General features: G+C 34.7%; 2 protein-coding genes across 3 annotated transcripts; both read right to left on the minus strand.

Annotated features, from left to right (window-relative positions):
* Nucleotides 1-315: 315 nt before the first annotated feature.
* LOC115963688 (pentatricopeptide repeat-containing protein At4g32450, mitochondrial-like) lies at nucleotides 316-4841 on the minus strand. Of its 2 annotated transcripts, XM_031082786.1 has the most exons (4): nucleotides 4670-4841; nucleotides 4303-4375; nucleotides 1446-3740; nucleotides 316-779 (listed from the first exon to the last, which is right to left on the minus strand). In XM_031082786.1, exons 2-3 carry the CDS (start codon nucleotides 4308-4310, stop codon nucleotides 1463-1465), a joined length of 2286 nt encoding a protein of 761 aa, XP_030938646.1. In that variant the 5' UTR covers nucleotides 4311-4375; nucleotides 4670-4841; the 3' UTR covers nucleotides 316-779; nucleotides 1446-1462. The 2 variants fall into 2 exon arrangements, with proteins under 2 accessions (XP_030938646.1, XP_030938647.1); XM_031082787.1 differs by lacking the exon at nucleotides 4303-4375.
* Nucleotides 4842-7902: 3061 nt separating this feature from the next.
* LOC115964148 (proline--tRNA ligase, cytoplasmic-like) lies at nucleotides 7903-15201 on the minus strand. Its single transcript, XM_031083487.1, has 12 exons — nucleotides 14929-15201; nucleotides 14641-14726; nucleotides 14438-14530; nucleotides 13648-13764; nucleotides 12984-13171; nucleotides 12315-12381; nucleotides 11246-11368; nucleotides 11003-11155; nucleotides 10491-10775; nucleotides 10125-10343; nucleotides 9024-9117; nucleotides 7903-8311 (listed from the first exon to the last, which is right to left on the minus strand). Exons 1-12 carry the CDS (start codon nucleotides 15029-15031, stop codon nucleotides 8247-8249), a joined length of 1593 nt encoding a protein of 530 aa, XP_030939347.1. The 5' UTR covers nucleotides 15032-15201; the 3' UTR covers nucleotides 7903-8246.
* Between the last annotated feature and the right edge of the window lie 2943 nt (nucleotides 15202-18144).

Raw genomic sequence — 18144 nt, forward strand, 5'->3', positions numbered from 1 at the left:
AAACTTTTTTAAAAAATAAATTACTGATTTATTTGAGTTGCAACTGTTTTCAAAAGGGTCTTTTTAACACATATTTGGAATGCAGAAACATTATAAAACTCAGTTTTTGTACACAACTCAATCGCATACATCATCATGTTGTGAAATTGTGTGTATAATTATGTGTCTCTGAATTATTCATCAAATTTAGATGTAGAATCGAGATTAACATTAGAAAAGATTACACTGGGAATACACAAGGTAGAAATCTAACTGATCTACTAATGTTGCTCACACATGGATTTGGATCACTTTTGTGCCTCAAAGGGGAATGGATTTATAGCATTTCAAATGTTTATCCGAATAATTCATTAAATACAATAACTGGCAACCAGATAGCATTTTGAATACTCTTTATAACAACATTGGGAATATCTTGAACTAGGAATGTTCTTAGCCTAAAAAATAAAATCTTGTACCAAGAATAAATGTTCCAGCTTCCTGGTCAACATGATAGAAAAAATGGGATCAAAATTGCATTAATGCCTCTGTGATGCAGAACGATGATAGCTCTGAACCGAGTTGATGCAGCACAAAGTTTTCCAGAAAAACAAAAGAAAAATCAAATAAACCTAGGAATCAGAACCTAAGGTTGCATCACTCTAGCAATGGGTATAGATATCTTTGCCTTGATCTGGATCTGTTGAACAGATCTTGTGATTAAATATTCATGATGGTCCAACAAATTATATTTTGGTGTCATGGAGCAACCAGCTAAAAACAGTCCGAGTCAGACATACCTGCAGCAAAAGAAATTGAATCATATACACTAAGTCAAGAAAACACTACTTTTATTATGATCAGTTTATAAGAATTATCTGATATTGCAGATTTAACATTTTTACCACTATGTAGCGCAATCATATTGCCAATCTAGCCCACATGGCAGATAGCAGTTATACTAATCAATACAAAATCTATCCGTTTAACCACCAAGCACATTTAGGAAGAAGAAGAAGAAAAAAACCAAGAGCCATTTTAAAGTGTGTCTAGCCATTGTTGTCTGTTGTCTAAGAGGCTTACACACTGTTGACTGGGAAAGTGAAAATCATTCAAGAAAGAATATAAAGAAGGGAGTAACCACTAGGAAGTAAGAATTTTCTCAAACAAACTAAATTAATAGAAGAAGATAACATAATTATTTGTATATCATAATTCATTGCACTCAGCAGCAAAGCTTGACCAGAATGTGTCAGGTCATCCATTGAATCCAACATATTGCTTCATAAAATTCTTTAGGAACAAATGGCTAACAGTAATATTGTCATTAAGTACTGTTAGATATTAAACAGACTATATGCAGATATATCAAAAAAGTTAAAATAATGACAGAATGGACAACTAATTGAAGCTATGATATATTTATTCTCAAAAAGCCTTAAAAATTCATGTATTATCAGTACTACCTCAAGTTTCATTCTTTTCACCAATAATCCCGGCAAGAGCATAATCCATCCTTGAAATGGTGGAACCTCTTAGCATCTCGTATGATCAGTTCTCTGCCTACAAGCTTTGAGATGATCTTCAGTGCATTATGGCAATCACCACAAAAACGGAGATTCTTGATTACCCTAATAGGAGCACGAGGAGGGCTGTTAAGGAGACCATAAGCAACAGCAAGTCTCTCACTATGAGAAAGAAGAGCTTCCTCCTTGGCTTCCTGGTCAACATCATGCAACACAAATCTAGTCTCTGGTACATAACCAGACTCTTTCATTTGTTCCTTCAAACTCCTAAGTTCCGCATAGATCTTATCATTCTCAGGATGAGATCTATCTCCTGCACGGTATTCATGAACCCGGCTCCTTACCTCTAGAAGATTTTGACTTGCTAATTTCTTCTTCTCCTTCTCTTTTGCAATGTCTGAAGCTTTCACAGGTACAAGGCCAGCCTTTGATTGCTCAGTCAAGCGGGAGGGGTCCAGCTGCTCAACAATCTCAGCACAACGATCACCAAGCTCTATGTGTCCATGAACTCTACAAAGATTCATCAAGGTTTCCCATACATCAACGCTAGGTTCCAATGGCATCTTTTCAATGAACTCAAAAGCTTCATCCAGGTACCCAGTACTTCCAAGCATGTCTACTACACTCACATAATGATCCATGGATGGGACAATACTATAATCCTTCCTCATTGATTCAAAGTGTAACATTCCCTCATCAATGTCTCCCAAAACATTACAAGCAGAAAAAATACTGATGAAAAGTTGACCATCAGGTTTCAATCCTTGTTGTTTAAACTGAGTGAACAGATCAATTGCATCCTCTCCAAGACCATTATTAGCAAGCCATGTTATCATGGTATCCCAAGATGTCAAATTTTGCTTTGGCATCGTGTTAAACACCTCAAAGGCATCGTCTATAGAACCACATTCCCAATACATCTTAATAATTCTGTTATAGGTGCTGACCTTAAGTGGAGACAGTGATCTTACGACGTGTTGATGAACATATTTTGCTTCTTGCAGAGATTTAGCCTCACTGCATGCCTGCATTAACTGTAGATATTGGTGCAACTCCACTGGAACACAACGTTTCTCTAATAATGACAAAACTTCTACAGCTTCCTTTACTTTCCCCTCCTTGCTAAAACCATCTAGCTCCTCAATAGTACCACTATATGGGCAACAATCAGATCCCTCACCCAATTCCACCTCAGGTTTTGTATCACTTGATAATTTAGTGTGGGCATTTGAGTTTGGCAAATATTGTCCAGCACTTTGGCTCTGCTGATACACACTTTCTCTTTGCTGATAGGCTCCAACAATGCCCATGTTATGTTCACTTAGGTTTTGCTGAATTTGCCCATGTGTATAGCTTCTAATTTGGCTTCCCTGAGATTCTGAAAGGCCATGGGAAGCAAATTCATTTGTGTTCTGCCTCACTTCTCTGAGACCCTCCTGGTAAGATCCATTTGAATTCTGTAGATATTGATTTTCCCCATAAGATCTGTTCGTATTATGCTGTAAGCCCACTGAATTCTGTGGATTGACTCCAATAGGGTTCTGTGACAACACTCCATTATTCTGCCCATTAAAATTCCTATCTTGCTGAATTGGGATATTCTGTATGCTTTCCCTATAAACCCCAAAATTATTCTGATATGACCCATTTGAACTCTGCTCAAAACTCCTTGAAGTATTTGCATAACTCTCACTTAGGTTCTGAACCTTGTCGTTATGTTGACCACGATAGTACCCACTAAAATTTCCATTTTGCCCAACTGAATTGTTTTGACATGTACTTTTAGGGCTTTCCCCAGATAGTCCACAAGAATTCTGGTAAAACCCATGTGAATTTTGCTGCAAATCACCATAATTTTGCCCATAAAAGCCACTAACATTTCCATTTTGCCCATCTGGTTTGTTCGCAAAATCATTTCTATGGAGGTTTAAGCTCTGCTGAACCTCCACAGAGTTTCCACCATCAAACCCATTTGAATTCTTCTGCCAATCACTAGGGATTTGGCTCACTTTTTCATATCCACTAGGGTTTTGGTGACACTCTGATGAATTATCTATGTGATATCCATTAGAATTCAGAAAATCTGACCTTTCTGCAGCAGTGCTGAGATTTTTCAGCAAGGTAAGGGTTTTGATTGAATCTAATGAGTGGCGTGAAGAACATACCTCAGATAGTGCTGTGAGAAAGTTGACTGTGAGAATTGTAGCTCTCTTTGAGGACATATATGGCCTAAACCTGTATTGATTTAAACCCTTTAGGATGAGTGAAGGAGTTTTAGAAACAGATTGAATTTACAAAGAGAAAAAGGGAGAGACAAAGCTTACTGCTTATCTAAAAGTTAAAAAATTTATCTGCTAGCCAAAACAAGAATTATAATTTTAACCAAACAAAAAAATCTCTAGAAAAATCTTAAACCTAAAATTTTTCTTCTCTTTTTTTCCCACTTACTCCATTTGTTACAAGTGACAAAGGCAAGAATTGTCTAAACTTGATACCACAAATGTCAAGATCCAAATCTGAACCAGGATTCAAGATCAGACCAGCATTCTAATACCAAGCCTATGCCCGATATTAACACGAACCCTCTAACTTGTATATAAAATTTTTATTGTTCATTTAAACCTTAAAACAGTTCTATCTAACAATATGGAAGAATCTAAGTTAAAAATAAAGATGGAAGTTAACAATAGCTAGTAACAATGTGAATGAAGTTGTGGCTTTAGAAAGCCTCAAGTGGACTCTTCCAAGCATATATGTAAAACAAACAGTGTTTAGATGCATAGGAGATCACTCTAACCTTTTCATTTTGTCCAAAAGAACAAACTTTCAACACCCACCAAGAATCCATCACCAGCCCATTTCAAGAAATACTGATTCACGCATAAAAAAAATAACTCAACCTTTAAAGTTTTGCTCATAAGCACAAATATTTTGTATTCAATCCCACTATTATTTAGCAGAGAGATATTGGTATTTGACAAATGTTTTTGCCACACATAGTTGTAAGTTCTAATGGGTCCTGGTTTAACACAACAGATTCTCACTACAAACGTAACTCAAACTAAGAAATTCATTCAATTTTAAGTTTTAAACCCCCACAAAATATCTAAGACACCCAATAGTTTTATGAGGAAAGAAAAAACGAATAGGATGAAAAAGATTACCTCTTGGGTATGAAAAATAGCAGTGAAACGAGGCTGAGATGAGAGCCGAAAAGAGAGGTGGGTGGCAGTGGCTGTGGCTGTGGCTTGTGGGTTGGGTCAGTCTCTCAGGTCAGGTGGTGTCAGCGTCTATAACTCAAAATCGAAGACAAGCTACCAGAGAGAGACACACCCACACTGAAGAACATATATGGGATGGGCCATAAGTCCAATGGGCTTGAAATGGACCGAACTATATATATAAGGAAAAAGTTAACAAGATCTGATTGGTTTAAAAAATATTTTAAAAACTTTGTATTAAGAAAAAAAAAATAATGGATTTTTATATTTCCTACAAAAATGATATCAAAATTTTCTTAAAATAATTTATTAATAGATATTCTAAAGATACCTATAAACCGGACCTATATACAGGGACGGAGCCACCATTGTACTAAGGGGGTAATGCCCCCCAATTTTTTTTTTTTTTAATATTATTATATATATGTGTACTAGTTTTAGAAATTTTTGTTCTATAAAATTACATTTTTGTTTCCCTTAAAAAATATCATTAATTCTTTTTAGAGTAATTTTATACTCACAAACTTTTTACAACATTTTTATGAACTATTTTGGTAGCAAATTCTTATTGTTGCATATGGATTTACCACTCACATCATTTTTTTACTTACTAGTAACCACTTATCACATCAGTAATTTAAAAAAAAAAAAAAACTCTTAGCTCTAGCATTTTCATCATTTTAGTGACCATAAAAAAAATATATATGTAGATCTAAAATCTAAAACAAAATATACAAGCCCAAAAAAAAATAAAAAGCTCGACGACAAAAAGGAAACTTAATTAACCAACTTTATCCAAAATAAAAAACCCTGTCCTTTAAAAAATTCTAAACAAAAATGATTTTTTTTCTTATCCACACCAAAAAAAAAAAAAAAACCATAGTAGCAAAATCAGAGGTTGAAACTGTCCACACAGCCAACAGTAAAGCTACTCCCCTAATTCAAAGTTTTGGCTTCATCTCTACCTAAATATATTTGATAAACAATACTAAGACCACAACTATTTACACAACTTTTGTCATAACTTGCTATATGACGAGTTATGAGTGATGGAGATGTAAACTCATACGGTCCTAGTATTTTTCATATTTGATAAATATACAAAATTTCCTTGGATTTAACTAAGGGGGTAACGGAATTCGGGTTTCTGCTCATTTCCAAATCATAATTAGAGTACATTGCTTGATTCCAAAGATTAAGGGAATAGTGTGAATTGTGAACTAACATAAATGGGAAATTTTTTTTTTTTTTTTTTTTTGTCTTATCCTTTATTGGACGTTGCCCATTTTTTTTCTTTTTTGATTTCCTAAGCTGTGGGTGTGATAGTTTTTTTTAACTAGACATGATTTTAATTTTTTAATAAATTAGGTGATTGCTTTTATTTTTTGGTTGTATGTCGCTTTTTTATTTTAATTGGCCATCATTTTTTAACAAGGATACATTAGTAAATTTATACAAACTCACTTTTTTCATCCTTTTACTTTTCTACTCCCAACCAAATAAAAATGAAAAAAATTAAAATCTTTTTTATTTCTTTCACTTTTCCATCCTCCTACCAAACGAACCCCTTAATGTTTCAATGACTTTAGAGTAAAAAAAAATTTAACAAAATATTTTACAACTGTCAATGTGACAATTTGTAAATGGTAGATAATAGAATGATATTAGTGGTAAATCCAGACAAGAACCAATAAAAATCTACCAACTCGATTATTGTAAAAATTGTTATGTCAATAGCATTCTTTTAACGTGAAAGTCAATAGACAAAAAATTTGACAAAAAGTTTCACACCTATGATAGCTTGTTTGTAGTAAATAAAAAAGCAATATCAATAGTAGACTTAAATAAAAACTAGTAAAAACTTGTTAAATCAACTATTTAAATACATGGTAAAATGTTTTGTATATGAAGAATTACTTGTTTGTTTGGACATTTGGTGAGCTTGGAGTGTTTCACTTTGTATTAATGGAAAGTGAAACATGTGGAACTCACCAAATGTCCAAACAAATGAGTTTTCCATTCCTCTGCTTTTCTACCACCCCGGCCAAACACATATGAAAGAAAATTAATCTTTTATGCTCCCACTTTTCTATCGCTTTTTCATTTTCTATCCTCCAACTTTTTCACTATTTCAATCAAATGGCCCCTAATTAATTAGATTCAATGTCCAGTATTTATTCTAAATGAACGGAATAAATACTAAATGAATGGATTCCATTAATCGATACTTAATTACCATATAGGAATAGATGCGAGGAAAATATTAAAGTGAAAGGAATAGAATTATAATCTCTCCTCTTTTTTTTCCTTTTCTTTTTTTTTTTTCTTTTTAATAGGTAATAGATTTTACTTACCATATAGGAAAATAAGTGAGGAAAATATTAAAGTGAAAGGAATAAAAATACAATCTCTTTTTTTACTTTAAGAAAAAAATAAAGTAATAGAATTTTATTGCAAATGAAAAGGATTACTCTATGTTCACGATGACGAGCATAGAGCACTTTGAAGAATTACATGCAAATCAGATAAAAGATCTAAGAGAGCTGAAAATAGAAAAAATGGAAGTACAATTGGTAAAACATCATAATCAAGACCAATTAAACATAGTACAAAACAACAAAGACTTCACTTGCTCAATAGGTCTCACACTCTCCTAAAAAATACGGCTACCACACTCTTTCCACACTAACCACATCATATATGCCGGCACCAAGTTCTGTACATTAGAAGAATGTTTTCCTAACAAATCGTGCCAACCGAAAAGGAGGGATGCTACCTTATCCAGCAACAACACCCATTGAATTCCAAACATCATAAACATATCACTCCATAAAGCATAAGCATTCTCACAATGGCAAATAAAAACACCAATTGACTAGTAATAAGAGGTTATCAATTGTGAGATTCTTATCCCACGCAGCTGACCACAAAAAGAAAGAGACCCTCTTAGGGACCTTAGCACACCAGATACTCTTTCATGGTAATAAATGAGCATCTGCTCCACGGATGGCATTGTAAAAAGAAGGCCCATAAAAAATACCACTCCCATTCAAAACATTACACATTTACACCTGCACTGGCTATTTCATTTGCCAATGCCTATATGCCCATTAGATTAATGAAAATGACTTTCAAGCACTAGCATTAGCATTATAGTTTCTCTTTACCCATAAATATCATTCAGTAAACGGGTTACCGCTTAATATCACTAACTTGTAACTCAAAAGAGAGAATTCAGTCTAAATAAACATATCACATATCTAAGACATTAAAAACCAACAATATAAAAACAGGGTAGCCTTTTGCTTGTAGCAAAGCAAATTATTTCACCTTTTCACATAAGATCCACACATCAGATTGACAATTAAATTCATTCTCAAAAAAGAAAAGAAAAAAAAAGATTGACTATTAATTTTTTTTTTTTTTTTGAAAAAAGAAAAAGGTGTCGTATTTTTTTTTTGTAGAAAATACTATTACTTGATAATTCCTAAGAATCGTTGATTCCATTGCATGTCATGATCTAGTAACTCCTTCCCCAGTACGTCCATTTTTTTGCAGGCTTTCCAGAAGCAAAGCATTTAGTACCTATGAGATATTGAACATTTAGTAACAGAAAATAATATAAAGAACTTCACACAGCAATATTGAATGAAAGATACGATCAAATTGCAATTTATCATAAATCCAATAAATCATTAAGGACAAATTGATGTCCTAGGAAGCTTATTCATTCAACTGCACAATGAGTATCGTTCTGCGGTGCCAGCGACATAAATAGTAACTTACGTAGGGAAATGTCATCATCATAAATGCAGCCAAAATTACACTTAATTATGGCGTTAGCTCCAGCATTTATTGGTACATTCAAATACCATATGACATGATAAAGCCACTTGCATTAACATGCAATTTCTAGAAAATAAAATGCAAGAACAATTAGATCACACCATATCAATCTTTAATGATGAAATTATTTTTCACCCTACCATGAAAAACTTATCACACAATTGCAGGAGTCTTAGACCCCCTTCAAAAATGGTAACCGAAATTTACAATATTGCAACTGTCAGAAGGAGATTACACTAGAAAGTGTACTATTTGAGGACATGGAAATCAACATATTCTTCTAGAGGCAACAACCGGTAGGCTTGTAGCAATATCAATTTGAGTAACCACCCACGCCAGGCAGCAGGGAAAAGGAGTGGGGGTGTAGTTTATAGGATAAACAGTCAAGGTTTGAAAGTAGTAATAGAAATACAATAAATGAAATAACCCTGACATGAAACATAAAGACTACCTTCAGGGAGCTCTGGCTGGTCAAATGGGGAACAAAGGCTCTTACATGCTCCCATCTCACCTTTCGTCCTTGCTTTTACATCTACCTCCACCTCCTAAAAGAGTTGCACAATAGATTTATGAAATCTATAAGGACCAAAAACCAAAAAAGGAGGAAGGCTAAAGTAACATTTTTCTGCCTCATGAGCTATAGAACGTTTGCTCTAGTTGCATGACAAACATAATTGACAATCCAAATTTGCATAATTTTGGCATAGAGAAAAATGAAACAGAAAATCTATAAAAAAAAAATTACATTTTGAGTCTCATGTAAGAGCAAATCTCCATTGAACAAGTTAAAATCTTTTCTGGTAAGTAATATAGTGCTCATTTCGTATAGCTTATTTTTTTAGCTCTTTGAAAATGGGATTTATTGAAGAAACTGTACCTAGAAAAAGGAAAAGTTTAAAAAATTTTATTTTGAAAAGGAGCAGTTTGGAAACGTGTTACCCATAAAGCACATAATCTTATTAAAAAGAGGTGATAGGTCAAATACACAATATGTGCATTGGCCGCCTACTCCTAAGGACCCATTGAACATATTAAACTTAGGACAAAACTTATGTACATACCTTAAGTACTGTTTCTTAAGTTCCCTCCCCTCTTAAGATTCTGCTACGTAGCTACTTAACTTAAAAAATACACTTGCATCCATGAGAAAAAGGCCACATGGCAGGATCTTAAAAGAGGGACCTAAGGAATAGCACCTAAGTACTGTACCTAAGTCTTGCTCTTAAACTTATACATACTAGTCCAAAACACAACAATAATGGAGCATTCATAAGACGAAAAAAGTAAAGGGGAAAAGCCCAACGCAATAAATTTTAAGTAGAAAATGATTTCGCAAGATCAACGACCCAAAACAATATGCCATCTCATAATATCAATATTTTAGTAAATGAAACGACAATGAACTTGAACCCCCCCCCCCCCAAAAAAAAACCCTAAAAACCACAAAAGTGTACAAATAATCAAATTCAAATCAACAAGAAACCTTTTGATACTGCACAGAAAATAAAACTATTTAGGCAAATGCATAAACAGAGAAAAATTGATATCAGACCTCCTCATCACACCAAGGTGCGAAGATCATTTTTCTTTGGCTGAGTGCTTCCACAAATTCATCCCAAGTTTTAACAGTCTGAATGCAAGCATCTCGTTTTTGTTTGGCAGCATCAAACAGGCTTTGTTGGATATTATCCAGCATTTCTTTTACTTGCTCAACCAGCTTGTCCCTAGGGATGTCTGTTTTTGCTGAATTATCACGGCGAACGGCACGTACCTGTGAATAAAACCAGCAATGTAAAAATCCTCCCGGTTGGTCAACTATAGGAAAAAAAGACAGCTGACAGTAATGCTGGAAAAACAGAAACAAATTAAACCAATGGAAGTAAAAATAACTGCAGAAAATCAAGAAAGACTAGCTGACCTGACTATTTGCCAAGTCTTTTGGACCAATTTCAATCCTTAGAGGAACACCTTTCAATTCCCAATGTGAGTACTTCCAACCAGGAGAGTAATTATCTCTAAAGTCTGCCTTAGCACGAATACCTGCCTCAGTCAAGGAGGCCACAGTGGCAGAACAGGCATCATAAATTCCCTGAGTATCAGCATCTTTATAAGGCACAGGAATTACAATAACCTGGACAGATGCTACTTTTGGTGGCAGCACTAAGCCTTTGTCATCCCCATGAACCATCACCATAACACCAATCTGAACACAAATGATAAACATTACAAAAGTGACAATCTGTAGGCACACACATCTATCAATAAATACTTCCTAATACACAAATACACCACACCAACCTACCCACCTCCAAGTGCTATAAACCAGGCAAGTTATAACTTTAAAAAGATTTCCTTTTACCACAAGGAAATGTACAAGCAGATAAATTATAACTGTCAAACTCAAACAGATAATTAATGAATTAAGATTACCGTCCGAGTGCTATAGGCCCATGAGTTCTGCCAGGCCATACCCTTCTCTCCCTTCTCATTTTCAAAGTTTATCTCAAACATTTTAGCAAAATTTTGACCCAGACAATGTGAAGTTGCACCTTGTATGCCACGACCAGTGTTTGGAACAAATGCCTGACATGAGACATAATACAGAGACATTGTTCAAACTGTTAAGTATAACAGAGAATGGATTATATATGCGCACATTTAATTCTCACGTACCTCAACACTAGTTGTGTAAAGTCCACCAGCAAACTTCTCCAGTTCGCTCTTCTTTCCCTTTAGGACAGGAATAGCCAAGTACTCTTCATATATGCGTCTATAGAGTTCCAAAATATCCAGCACCTAAAATAGAGCAAACTTTAAAAAGGGCACATTTGTAAACAAAGGCCAATAAGCTTTAGCTCAAATAGCATCCCCCTTTGTATGATCAAGGCAGATAGAAGGTGAGATTGTAGGTTTAGGACCCACTGGGTGCATGTGTAATTACCAATCAAAAAAGAGGGGGAAAACACGAAGGTGCCTATGTTCCAATGTAGATATGAAAGATCAAAATCAATGTTTTAATGGGGAAAAAAAGAAAAAGGATGCTGACACTGGAATGTGGAAACATATAATACAGCCCAAACTAGGCAGTTATCTTTTTTAGTTGATAATATAAATATGTTAGAAGTATGTCAACACTTGTTAATTAGGCACATCTGCACTAACCAAAAGATAGCATACATCTGCACTAACCAAAAGATAGCATACATCTGCATTCTAACATTTTATGCTTAAAAGATAACTAAATAAGTGTTTAACACTGAAACCAATGTATAAAAAATATAAATAAAATTTTTAACAAGTTTAGGCTATCTCTCACTATCGGGGGTTGGGTTACAACAGTATCCAAGCCGTATCACGGCCATATCTTGGATGTATTGGCACTTAAAAAAACTGGGTACGTATCTTAGAGCTATCCGGTGTGATACCAGTATGATACATATCAGACATGGGCACGTGAGAAAAACTGGAGTATCCTTGCATCCTAGGTTATGACATTTCTGATAATAATCCAATGACCATGGGTTTGGATTTTTCATATGAAAATAGAGGTCAGGAACGGAGCAGAATACCTTGTGATGAAAGAACATGCCAAGTTTCTAAAATGCTTAGTTCAATACTCAATTCAAGAAAAAAGAAAAAGAAACCAACAAATCTCTGGCTTGTCTGCCACCATTAATTTATATGTATAGACCTCCATGAATTAAAAGTAAATATATCAAAATTTAAGTCCCAAGTTTTATACCTCTTCATCTGCCTCTGCTTTTGTTGCGAAAGCAGTATGGCCTTCCTGCCAAAGAAACTCGCGACTCCTACAATCAGAAATCATGTCAATGTATTAACAAACTGTCATGAAATTTGTAAGATGGTTATTAGACATTTCAGTAAACATGTTGATGCCTAACAAAAAATAGTGAATCTTATTTTACACTCATTTGTAAATTAACTGTAACAACTTTTTTGATAATTCAATAGTTGGAGGGGGGGGGGGGGGGGGGATTTGAACCCTGAATATCTTCATTGAAAATGCTAGGAGGTGCTAGTTGGGAGGTGCAACACAAATACACAATAAAATCATAGAAAGCCTATCACAACTAATATGAAATGCTTCACTAAGTGACAGATCAAGGAAAAGAATGGCTTCAATAGAAACAAGTCTCTGCATATGAAAAATCCCATGCCAAGAAATAAAACGTAAATCAGAACCACAGAAGATGAACAGTAAACAATCATGCCAGCATGAAGTCAAGTTTCATATTACCAAACCAAACTCTGATTGGCTGGTGTATTACACTCAAAAATTCAATCTGCCGACTAAAATTTCATGCCATCTAATCAGCAAGCCAGTGGATGACATCAACAAGGTTGAAGAATTCCTAGATGTGTGAAACTGAACAAATTTAGAAAGAACTACCTGATAAATGGCGTAGGATGGCTGAATTCCCATCGAACAACATTGCACCACTGATTGAGTTTCAAAGGCAAGTCACGGTGTCCCCTTATCCATTTAGAATAGTAAGGATACATGACAGTTTCACTCGTTGGACGAATTGCAATGGGCACTTCCAACTCAGACTCCCCAGATTTTGTCACCCATGCAACCTACAGAAGCCCAAGATACAATGTGATTAGCACCCCCTCTCTTCTAATAAATTGAATGAATAAATTCCCTCTCATTAAAATAGAAGCACTTACAAAAATACAAGAGAATAAAAGATTACCATCAACCAAGAATCATCCAAAGGACCAAAACATTTTACGGCATCACCTTAGTTAAAAACAAGTGTATAACAGATCAATTTTGTACAGAGTACAAACCCTATAGTAAGAACCAGTTCCACCAAAAAGAATCAAGGAGAAGCAGGTTGTGCTGTACTCTAGATTAACCATAATACCTCCAATGTCAGGTAAGGAACACAGGAAAATTTTTAACAGTGCAAATTTCAGTTTCCAATTTACTCTAGCACCATTACAACAATTCCAGCCCAAAGCATGAAATGATTTTACCAGAATAACTGAAAATTTCATAAAATTAAAAGAGCAAAATATGCTTGAAGAAGATTTCAAGTTTAACTCACCTCAGGAGCAAAACCCTCAACGTGATCCTTCTCCTTCTGCAATACACCAGGAGAAACAAAAAGTGGGAAGTAGCAGTTCTGGATGTCCATTTTCTTTATTTCAGTATCAAAAAATTTCTGCACAATGACATCAATACATTAATTATGCACGTCAAACTAGAAATCTGGGAAGAAGGAAAAAGGAAACAAAGAGAGGATTTAAAAGAAACATCTAAAATTTTCATTATAAGGGGGAAAAGAAATCTATAGAAATAACCAGGACGGCTTCAAATTTATATCATGGAAAGTACCGCATACACCATCTATGTTCAACTTAAGGAACAACCAAAATTTGAAAAATGTAAAGGGAAAAATCATTGTGGATAAATGTTGTACGTGTAAGTATTGACACAGTTGACCATCTCCTTTTACATTGCATTGTGACAAGAGAATTGTGGTAAATAGATTTATCTTTATTTGTTGTGCAATGTTGATGTCTCGGACTATGTTAGAAATGTTTGCAAACTAGAAAGGGATAGACACCATCTTTGCTTGTGTGGACAGTTTGGCAGTAAAGAAACCTTTCAACACGCAGCTAATGTGACTATTAAAACCATTTTTTTTTTTTTTAAGTTCATTGTTAGACTAGTTGATCGCTTTGGGCAGTGTACATTGCGATTCTTTCTTGTATTTCCGATCCTAATTTGCTCAGATACCACTTTTATCCTTCAATAACATTCTTATTAGCAACTACTTATGAAAAGAAACTAAAGAACAACAACCCCGGATTCAAGAAGGGATTCAAACTCACTTGCATTTCCTCCCAGATCGCCATTGTCCATGGCCTCAGAATATAACAGCCCGAAATATCGTAATATTCAATCAATTCTGCATTCACAACAACCTACACAATCCCAAAATAAAGATGAAATCAATAACAAATGCACGCAGTTTTTCAAATCTACAAACATCATACATTGTAGTTGTCAAAGATTTTACAACTAAAAAACAAACCTCAGAATACCATTCCCCAAAATTCTCATCCTTGCGATTTACTAGTCCCAAACCAGTCTCCTTCTTCACCTCCTTCTTTTTTCCTCCTACAAAGTCAAAAAAATCACACAGCATAAGAAGCAAACACAACAATATTCCATAACATTTGCAAAACTGGCTAAACCCTAAAACCCTAAACCCTAAGAAGCAAACACAACATACAGACCAATGCATTTCAAAACATTCGCACACGCATAGCATTTGCAAAACTAGCACAACCACAATGGGAATGAAGCCACAAACACTCACCGCCGCTGACATTAGGCTTTTTCGCACCGCCGCCGCCGGCATTAGGCTTTTTCGCATTGCCGCCGCCGCCGGCGTTAGACTTTTTCTCATCGCCGCCAGCCATGTCCTCGGCTTATTCCTGAGTTTTAGCTTGCACCGGTTGTAACGAAATCCGCCGCCACCGAATCCGGCGAGACAGCGAAGTGATCGAGGATGTGATAAGGAGATGGAGAGGGGTATGCAGAGAATGAGATGCCGCGTGAGAATGAGATAATAGGGTGAAAGAGTAAATACACATACGTTAAAAATATAATAAAAAATAAAAAGTGAAATCTGAAAATATATCATTATTTTGGTCTTCAACTTACGATTAATTTAATTTCTACCTTTTAGTAACAGTTAATTCCATCAAGACCAAATTGATTAAGCATAGAGACCAAATTCATAATATTATTTTTGCCTAATATAGATAGTCGGTGACTCGGGTCAAATTAGGCACGCTAAATCTACTAATCTAAAAATAAATCTTTCAACTCTTCTTTAAAAAATAAAAATAAAAAAAATCCCTCAACTTATCCCAATAAAAAAAAAAAAAAATTAAGAGGAAATTTGGCATTTAGCATTATTTTAGCAATTATTTAGTTAGTTGTCAAGTTTGCAAAACTATTTTGCAAACTAACATCTCGAGGATTTGAAACTCGAGTTCAATAAAGGAACTCCAGTCTTTAAGGGTGAGTTTAGTTCAGTTATTTGAAATAGGGCTTTTTGAAAAAGTGGGGTATGAAATTGGGTTTTTTGAAAAAACTGAGTGTTTGGTAAAAACTGTTAAAAAGTGCTTTTTAAAAAAGTTGAGTATTTGGCTAACACTTATAAAAGTGGTGGTTTAAGTGGTAAATTACCAAAAATGACAAAATGTGTATATATATAAAGGAGTTTATTTCATACTTAGTATCAACTTCTTAATAATAATTATAATAATAATAATTACTTCATCTATATATATAATAATAGGTGAAGCAAAGAGAAAATCCAATTAGATTTCAATTGGATTCTCAATTTTGTGCCACTTGTCCTAACCAAAACTCAAAAAAAAAAATTAATTAGATTATAAATTTGACTTCAATTTTGTGTCATGTATCTTACCTAAATTTTCTAATTTTTGTGCCCAAATAAATGATACATTAACATTTAACACGGAAGCCAATAAAACCACAATAATAATGCTCATTGGCCTAAGCAAAAACATCTTACCTGCACACTTTCATGGAGATTATAAATTGGACTCTAATTTTGTGTCATATATCTTATCTAAATTTTCTAATTTTTGTGCCCAAATAAATGATGCATTAACATTTAACACGGAAGCCAAGAAAACCACAATAATAATACTCATTGGCCTAAGCAAGAACATCTCACCTGCACACTGTTATGGGTGATCTCAATAGAGCCTGGAGCTCTTCTAATCCCACAACCAGAACCAAGGAGTCCAACGAGAAAAACTATAAAAGTAAAACATCATCTCCTCCTAATTTCATATCTTCATCCCATGTCTCCTCCTCTCTCAACCTCTACCAACTAGATCCACACACTGCCCTCTCCTCCTCCTTACGGATTTTTTAGAGCAAGGCCGAGTTCAAACACAATGTTCAATCCCACTCTTCCTTGCTTCACACTCTCATACATTAGCGCTTCATTGGCGCCTCCAAGAAGATTCCAAGCTCAATGATTAGTTCTTATTTTTTAATAGTTTTAGTGTGTCTGGATTAAGATTTTGTTAATTTGTTAAAAGTGACAAAAATATAATCATATATATTATATTAAGTTGAAGTTCAATTTTAGAATTCAAATTGAATCAAATTAATTTCTAATTGTAGTTTAATTTTGTGCTATGTGTCCAATTTGATTTTTAAATGTTGGTGTTAAGTTACTTCCATTCATAATGCTCAATGTGGAAATTGAATCTACTAAGATAAACATTTTATCATCACAATTGTTAATATTTCTGTGCGTAAGCATGGACTACATGCTAGTGTTAATAATAAATGACTCTCTTAATAAAAGATTTTGTAAAAAAATATTTGGTTTTAGCATTTTTCATTTCAAAAATTGTTATCCACAACATTTTTACAATATTATAAACTGGCGTTACTCAAATATATTCTATTCTTTTAATATATTTATTGGCACCTTGTAGACACCCAACCCAACCCATTTCCCTTCTTTTTTCTTTCTTTTTTTTTTTTTTCCTTCCATTTTTCCCCAACTCAATTCAAGAGTAAAGTAAAAAAAAAGGGGGGGGGGGGGGGTTTAGATATTTTAAGGAGCCACACGTGTGACCCACCTACCTCACTCCCCTCAACCACCACACATCTCACAAGTATCCTCACCATCTTGGCCAGCCACTCATTTGCTTCTTTCCTTTTTTTTTTTTTTTCTTTTTCTTTTTCTCTCCATACAACAAACACTTCTCTCTTTCACTCTCTCATCCCCTTCCACAATACCCACTCCATAGCACCACCTCCACCATCATTTTCCGGCAAGGATCACCAGAAAACTCCATAGAAAAAAGGTAAGGCTTACTCATTTCTAAAGAAGTTTATTTCAGATGAGAGGATGGCGTGAGTGAGCTTCAGAGAGGGCAGAGGGCAGAGCAGAGAGATGAGAGTGGCGTGAGTGTTATCTTTTGATTTATCAAAGGGTAAAATTAGATTTTCAATCAAATGTGAAGGGCAATTTGATAACTGAACACAGAGTCTAACAGTAGGATTTATGAACGCACACGGGCTTTTGGAAAATGCTCTAATTAGCTGCTTTTGCACATGAGCATTCTCCTTCACATTTTCAAAACGCAACTTTTTGTAAAAGCTGCGTTTAAGACTTCACTAAACGCATATTTTCTTTTTATGGATTCAAAAAATGCTTTTTGGGTTAGGAAAGTGCAAACAAACGGGCACTAAACCTCGAGTTCAAAGTTATGGTGATCTGATGTGGAAGAAAAAATGCATGTGGATCTCAAGTCTATAGGACTTGAGTTCCTGTGTTGGGTTCGTGGGTCTTGTTCTTCTTTCTTCTTCTTCTTCATTCTTCTCTAAGATTTGTAAAAGCAGAACTCAAATCTTTAAGACTCGAGTTCTACATGTATAAATGTTTTCACATCAGCCTTCCAGAGCATCAAAATTGAGTGTGTTAGACTTGATTTCCCATGGCAAATTTTAAGTCTAATAGACTCAAGATGCC

The sequence above is a fragment of the Quercus lobata genome, chromosome 10, assembly GCF_001633185.2.
Source record: "Quercus lobata isolate SW786 chromosome 10, ValleyOak3.0 Primary Assembly, whole genome shotgun sequence".
NCBI lineage: Eukaryota > Viridiplantae > Streptophyta > Magnoliopsida > Fagales > Fagaceae > Quercus > Quercus lobata.

Excerpts from the sequence above, each read along its gene's own strand:
- LOC115964148 (XM_031083487.1), bottom strand. The coding sequence starts at position 15,031 with ATGGCTGGCGGCGATGAGAAAAAGTCTAACGCCGGCGGCGGCGGCAAT. Across the intron at positions 14,531-14,640 it reads TTGGGGAATGGTATTCTGAG|GTTGTTGTGAATGCAGAATT; the intron begins GTTTGTTTTTTA and ends GGGATTGTGTAG. Across the intron at positions 11,156-11,245 it reads TTTACACAACTAGTGTTGAG|GCATTTGTTCCAAACACTGG; the intron begins GTACGTGAGAAT and ends GTCTCATGTCAG.